Raw genomic sequence first — 7,477 nt, forward strand, 5'->3', positions numbered from 1 at the left:
TCAGAGAGCAGTTGAATACTTGAATCTCGCGGCAAGGTGCAGGTGTAAACTGTAAAAAGCACGGACTTTTCTTTTTAACGAGAAAGCATGCACACTTTAGATCGCGTGGGATGTCGGCATGCACGAACAGTGCACCTGTCCTGGATCGACCTACCAAGAAAAAGGCTGGGAAAGGGCATTTTGTTGCACTAACAAACCACACAAAAGCTGACATAAAGGAGAATTTTATTTGAAGTGAAATGAACACTTTCTGAAAAAAGAGAGGAGACAGTGCTTAGTTGGGTTTTTCTTTTCTCTGTTTAAGCAAACAGACCCACCTGCCGTCCAAAGTTTTATTAGGGCATGCCCAATGCACTGCCCTAGAGCTACTGCCTCACACCTTTAACTAGGTTCGGATGGTTCAAAGTAGGTTCGGGTGAAGAGGCAGCCTCCTCTTCAGGAAGTGAGATCTTAAGCCTTAAAATCATGTTTTTTTGGAGAGAGAAAGAGATACATAGTGTCATATTTGTGGAGTCCCTTTTCTCTTTTTCCTGACTAAGGTTGTAGCTTCCATTGAAGATATAAAATTGACCATGTTGCTTCTGACATCTTTTTTACATGGAGCAGCTAGTTGTGTATGCCACCATTGCTCATGCCCTTAAGATGCTGAATCACAAACGGTGCTGCACATGAGAAACAGATCATGTCGGTAAATGTTGCCACTCTAGCTCGGTAAAAGTTTCCGGATCGAGAGTCTTAATGCAAATCCTCATTCAAATGGATCACATGAATGCAACATCCGCGATCCATTCATTTATTGCGCTCAAGGTCATACAGATCTGGCACGGATCGATTTAGAAAGAATTAGTAGAAACAAAAATCTGAGGAACGAGCCTCGACGTGATTTGAGTGGAAATGCTCCTTTCACCTAGGATGTCCGAAAGTATAAAATCAGGGGATACCTATCCTCACTCATCAGGTATCCGAAAGTAGCATTTATTGTTTTCTTTCGATAAAAATATATATTAGTATCGAAAGATACCAATTATATCTAGCTTCTATCTAGCTTCTGCATAACGTAATAGTCTAATGGTAGTACAGATGCACACAACCAAAAAAAAAACTAAGAAACAAAAAAGTTCTGCTACGGTATTCCAATCCTAGCAGCAACAATACATCGACCACCAAGAGAATACATGAACTATCAAAACTCACAACTTCCTTTCCCCCGCGTCGCCCCCCGCGTTGGGTGGCTCGGGTGGAAACCCTAAGCCGCCGCCGCCTCCCCTCCTCTCCGGCCCTCCTCCTCCCTGCCGCCGCTGGCACGCGCGCGGGCAAAGCCCGTGGTGCTCTGGGTGGCGGCAGGCTTCCTCCCGCGTCGCGCGTGCAAAGGAGGCTCGGGATCGACAACGGAGGTCGTCGGTCGGTAGCACGGCTGGTCAGGGATCGGCAGGGTGTGTTCCTGGGCGGGATCCGGGGCGGTGGCCTCGGCCGGTGGATCTGCAGCGCGTCGTGCCTGGCAGGGTTGCGGCGGCCGGGTGATCTTCAGCGATGCGGCTGGCGGTGGGGGTGACCCTGACGACTACGGATATGGCGTCTACGGCGGCGTGGCCGTGCTTGGTGGTGGTCGATCGGTCCTCTGCGCCTCTCCCTCTCTGTGGATCACGTTTGTGGCCTACTTTGGGGTTGGGGTGGCGACGGACGACTCGTTGGACGGGTCTGTGGTCTGTGGTCGGTGGCGGCCTCCTCTTCTGCCGATGAGGTCGACCGGCGGGCGGCGCATGGGGCCGACCGATCTGCCTTATAAAGGTGGTTGTCCTAGGGTTCTTCTTTTGCGAAGATGAAGACTTTCCTAATGCCGGTCCTTCTTCATCTAGTCGGAGTGATGAGTTTCTGAAGGCTCTGCCGGTGAATGGAACAGTGCATCTATTGCCTGGAGTTTGCTGGATTGGGTTGTATTCGGTCGCGTGCATCCATGTTTTCCCGTTTGGTTCTTGAGGGAGAGGCGCGAAGCTCTGTTCTGTGTTGCCATCAGATGACATTCTTATTCATGATGAAATTAGAGGCGGAGAATATCATGAAGACCGGATTGGTGGACTAGCAATGGAGGTTCGAATTTTTGTGATATTGAGGGACTTGCTTGGTGTTCTGGTTCTCGCAGCAATAGTAAGCAAGTAGGGGCAACATCACATGTGAAGTTCACAGTTTTACCTTTCAGGGTGAAAATCCAAAGCCTGATCTTAATTGGTTTATGCCTGACAATGGACTTGTTGACGGTATTGTTTTGAGAGCAAAGACTATCTTCAGATTGAAAACCTAAGATCTTTTGATCAGGACGTGAAGCTTGCACACTATTTCCTTCTTGGAGGCGTCGCCTTTGGAGAGTCTGAAGTTCAGGTGTTTGTTTTGGGGGTGTATGTATTGCTACTGCTAGGGCTAGATACCGTAGCGGGACTTTTTATTTCTTAATTTCTTTTTCTTTTTTTTGGCTATGTGCATCGATAGTACCATTAGAGTATTGCGTTGTTGCAGAGGCTAGGTGTATTTGGTATCTTCTTGATATTAATATATTTCCTTTATCGAAAAAAGACAATACCTGAACTCCAGGCTCTCCGAAAGCGATGCCTGCAAGAAGGAAATAGTGCACAAGCATCGTCGAATCTAAAGATTTTAGATTTACACTCTAGATAGTTCCCGCTCTCAAAACAATTGCTTTACCAAGGTCATTGCCATGCACAACTAATTAAGCTCAGATCTTGGATTTTCACCCTAAAATGTAAGACTCTAAACTTTACCTATGTTATCGTCTCCACACGTGTTAAACTGTATAAGGGGATTGCCTAGCACTTTCCATCAGATCGATCGTTTGTATAGATAGTTAGTGCATTAAACTTAACACATTGCTGCTGCGAAACCAACAAATTCCTCAACAATACAGAGACTCGAACCTCTGTTGCTATTTATCTAGTCCTTGGAACCGGTTGCGCCCGATTCGTCACTTTTTCAAACTATCAGTGCATCTAGCCTTTCACCAGAACATGTTAACACCTCTCGATCGTAGCGATCGCAGCAGTGCTAGGCCGGCCGGAGTGCAGTGATCGAGCTGACGATCGATGGACCGATGCACGCGAACGTACGGTTGGTGCCGGCCGGGGTCAGCCGCGCCGGCCAGGGCCATCGTCGCGAATGATTTATGATCGAGTGCGGCTGAAAATTCTTTGTTAGAGTTGGCAGACAGAGCCACAGAGTATAATGGCTGGTGCTTGCATGATCATCAGCCGATGGACCCCGACTCACCTGAAAGCACCAGCGAACCGCGAACACGTATTTGTACTACTGCGACGGATCTCTCCGCCTCAGGTACGGCGGCGGCGGAAGCGTCGCTTAGGAGACACGCCTCGCGAGGTGTCCGAGCCCAGACGAGTAGCAATCGCGCGAGGCGTCCATCGAAGCGTTCAGATCTTGCTCAAAGCAGAGAAGTGGGAAACGGACTTTCCTCCCTCCTAGATCTCGTCTCGCTACAGTAGATATTTCTGTGGAGCCTTGTTCTTCTTGAACCTTCCCCTCCTAGTTCCTCTTGCCGGCCTCTCTCCCCCTCGACGCGGCCATGGTGGCTGACGGTGGGTGGGAGAGAGGTCTGGCTCTTTCTAGTCTTAGATTTTCTAGTTTTTAGCTCTCTCCCGGTGAATAACGAGGTGGCTAGATCCGGATTTGGTGGTGCTACTTCTCCAGTTCTTCGTTCTCTGAATCTTGGGACTGAGAAGGGCATCGGTAGATCTCATGCTAGCACCTTCGTGTCGCATCCATGGCAAGATCATGTCTCGGCTGGTCTTGCTCCTTCCTTCCACACCCCTTCTTGCTGCAATAAAAAGCATGTGTGGTGCTATTTGGAAGCTCTTGTTGATCCTGGCATGCTGGAGCACTGCCTTGCTGGCTGGCGAGTTCTTCAACGTGGGACCTTTGCTGGCTCCGCTGCCTCGCCCCCTTTTTCGATGGCCGAAGGACGGCCCTCGACCAGGAGCTCTACCTCCTCTGGAGGCCCTTTGTTACCTAGCGCTGGAGCTCGCCGTTGCTCCGCCCCCAAGTGGTTCGTCCCCGGTGGTGTTGTCGCGGCCAACGCTGGTAGATCTTCGTCGGAATGGAGAGCGCCCCGAGCTACTTCCTCTCTGACCTCGGCGTCCTACGCCTCGAGGTCGCCGGCGACCGGTGGAGAAGGAGACCAAGCACCTGATTGCTTTTTTCTGTTTCTTGCTAGGGTCCTTTCTCTAAAGTTCAGTGCCTTTTCTTCAAATTACTGGTTTTCTAGGGCTAGAGATGTAAAAGGGCATTGTTGTAATTCCTGTACCCACCGTTATTAATGGATGCTTCCAGGCCTTTCGGGCCGTTCTTGTTCAAAAAAAAGGCAGAGAAGTGGATAAGTAATTTCCCATTTGGTTGCCAGTGCGTACACCTCACTGTCACTGCATTTTAAGTGTCGGCCTCAGATCACTAATTCCCCAGAACTCCAGCGGGACGGGAGGAGCCTGTGATTAAGCATTGTGCTCTTCTCGTCTCTAGTTCTACGCTCTGAAGCGGGCTTCTTCTTCTACCTTTTTTTTGCCAAAACTTCGGCAACGACATCAGGTGTTTTCTTTTCTGCCGAGAACATGCGAGAGAAAGCAACGCGCGTTTGTGTTAACCTTTCATTTTCACATCGTGGAAAGGTGTTTTCTGCCCCCATTTAATTTTTTAAAACAAAGGCAAACAATTTCCTATTTTATTGATTAAGAGAATTTTTTGCTTACAAGCCTACAAAATGCTAGGGAAGCAAAAGCCTACCCTCGCCGTAGAATTGCGCCCAAAATTTTGTCCCTGGTAGACCTCTACAGCGTGGCATATTCCACATAATAGACTCTAAGATGATGAAGGGCATAGATGCAAAGTTTCTAAAAACTCCCACACTGAGCTCATTCCAAATCTTCCAAGCGGCGGGCGTGAGTAAAGATGAGAGGCCCTTGCGAGGCCGGCCACCGACCCACAAGAATGAGCACCAACACTCCTTCACCGTGTGGAAATTGTTTCACTAGAGATGTCAAGGTCCACCAAGACGATCAATTCATTGATACCCCTCCAAATATGGATGCAGTATCTACATTTAAACATGATGTGCGCCGTGGACCCTGATTCCCTTTTGCAAAGTTGACAAGTGGCCATTCTTGTCGGTCATCCAAACTCGATTTTGTAGAATCATCCATATGCTCACTAGCTAAAAAGAACATATCCTCCAAATGAAAGTCATAACTAGACTCACAAGATAACAACTCCTTAAAATAATAAGTATCAACGCTTAGCATATCTCCTAAGTCTAAAGTGGCCCCCTCAGGACCCTCTGAAGAGAGAATCGTAGATTTCTCCGTCTTCAGTCTGCTGCAGTATGGAAATAGGCTCTATTCCTATCTCCCTGTTATGTCCCTATCGCGAGAACGTTGGTTGGCCTTTACTTCTTTTTAACCAGATTTTCTGTATTTCACAGTTGATTTCTCGGATCCTAATTTGTTCTTGATCAGAAAGATCGTCAGCCTCGGCTTCAATATCCAGAGTGTCATATTCCTCCATTATTTCTTATTTTAGTTTTTTTGAAGTAATTATTTTAGTTGGCTTAGATCATGCTCTATGTTTCTAATCCAACCAATAGAAACTTTCCCTGGCCGTCGAAGCTTTTCCTTCCATATGTCTATAGCAGTTTTGCCTTTAGTAGGAGCATTCCAAGTTTTGGTAACTAATTCAGTCACTAAGCCATATCAAGTTATCAACCTAATTCACTCGATGGCTGGTGATGTTTTTTTACATATGGGGTAGTATGTTGATTTGTGTTGTTGTGCTTGTGGGCTCAAAAATAGGACCAACGATGGTTGCGGGGAGCTCACCCGAAAAACAATGCACACCACGACTCATGGGCCATAGCTTCATCACGAGAGTAGTGAGCTACGGCCTCCCCAGCCCCAGCTGAGGACTGGGCCATCTTTACCAACATCTTAACATGGTAGCCTTCCTCTTGATGTTTTTTTTTCGTGACTCTAGTTTGCGTGGTTGCAGGCTGAGAACATGGTCATGCGTGAGCGGGACGCCGCAGCTGACAGCTCTACCAAGTCACAAAGAGGGAATGTATATCAAAGTGGTCGTACAAACATACAGTCGCGATCGAATCCGATGAACTACCGAACACAATACGAGGCAACTGGGAAGCGCGGAATAGCCCCAGATAAAGAGTTGCTACTTGCTACAGCAGCACACAGTGTGCAACTCAGAAGAAAACTCGGACCTGATAGCCGGAGAAGATAACGGAAACAAATAAGCAGCACTGCCTCTCGCCTAGCCCATGAGGGCGAGGCCCACGAGGCCCGCGGCCCCAACGAGCGCGCCCATCACAGAGCGGGCCTCCATACCGCTGGCTCCGCCGACGCTGTCGGCCGTTTTACCGGAGGCCGGCGTGTTGGTCGTCGTCGCGGCCGGCGTAGTAGACGTCGAGGGCGTCTCGTTGTCGGGGCTGGTCTCCGAGGGCGTCTCCGACGGCGCGGCGGGGGTCGCCGCGGGCGCCGTGGGTGTGGGAGTGCTCGTGGCCGCGGGGGCGACGGTGACGGCGAGCTTCATGCCGCCGGCGCAGTGGCCCGCGGCGGCGCAGATGAAGTAGCGCGTGCCGGGCTTGGTAAGCTTGATCTTGCTGTCCTGGTCGCTGTAAGACTGGATGGAGTTGGTGGCGGAGCAGGCGCTGTAGTCCGCCGACCCGACCTCCGCCACGTTGTGCGACGCGCCGTACTGGAACACTGCACGCACGCAGACAAACAGACAAGGGGTTGATCAGCCTCACCAAGACATTGCACTGGGCACGCACCGCCCATCAGGCAAGTCATGGGCAGCCATTGCCGGCGCCGCTGACGCCAACATGGACGCCCATTTTGCCATACACGAACACTGGTACTGAAACCTACCGAGCGTGTCGCCGACGTTGAAGGTCTTATCACTTGCCCAGGTGCTGTAGTCCACGCCGCCGGTCCAGCCCGACGAGTCGCCGACGGTGTAGTCCACGGCGTACGCTGCCGGGGCGGCCGCGGCCAGGAGCACGAGACCAGCAGCTAAAAGAAGTCCATGTCCAGCCATGGCAACAAGCTCAGGGATCACCGACGACCTAGGTCCTCGAGGTTTTGGCAGTGGAATGCGAGTGCAAGGACAGAATGCAAGTGACAGGACTGATGGCCCGCGGTTTACTGGCTATATAGGCTTAGCGAAGCGGTGCAGGTGATACCTAGCGGGATTTGGTTTGGTTAGCTCGGTAGCAGTTTGGGTTAGTTGTGGTCGTCGCCAACTCCCATCCCTACTGCCATCCCTTGATTCCCTGAACAAATAGCTAGCGCCATCCAGGTTGCTGGTACCGATGGCGTTCAGTTGATCACAGTGTCACATCGAATACGTTAGCGCAGGCAATAGCCACCTAGTATTGTTTATCAACTCATATGAACCA

At 50.1% G+C, this 7,477-nt stretch overlaps 1 protein-coding gene across 1 annotated transcript; it reads right to left on the reverse strand.

The window, feature by feature from the left end:
• Positions 1-6,330: 6,330 nt before the first annotated feature.
• On the reverse strand, positions 6,331-7,116 carry LOC124687993 (uclacyanin-3-like). The gene is made up of 2 exons (XM_047221712.1): positions 6,948-7,116; positions 6,331-6,782 (listed from the first exon to the last, which is right to left on the reverse strand). The coding sequence occupies exons 1-2, from the start codon at positions 7,114-7,116 to the stop codon at positions 6,331-6,333; spliced, it is 621 nt and encodes a 206-aa protein (XP_047077668.1).
• Positions 7,117-7,477: the final 361 nt, after the last annotated feature.

This window comes from Lolium rigidum, chromosome 2 (assembly GCF_022539505.1).
Source record: "Lolium rigidum isolate FL_2022 chromosome 2, APGP_CSIRO_Lrig_0.1, whole genome shotgun sequence".
Classification (NCBI taxonomy): Eukaryota; Viridiplantae; Streptophyta; class Magnoliopsida; order Poales; family Poaceae; genus Lolium; species Lolium rigidum.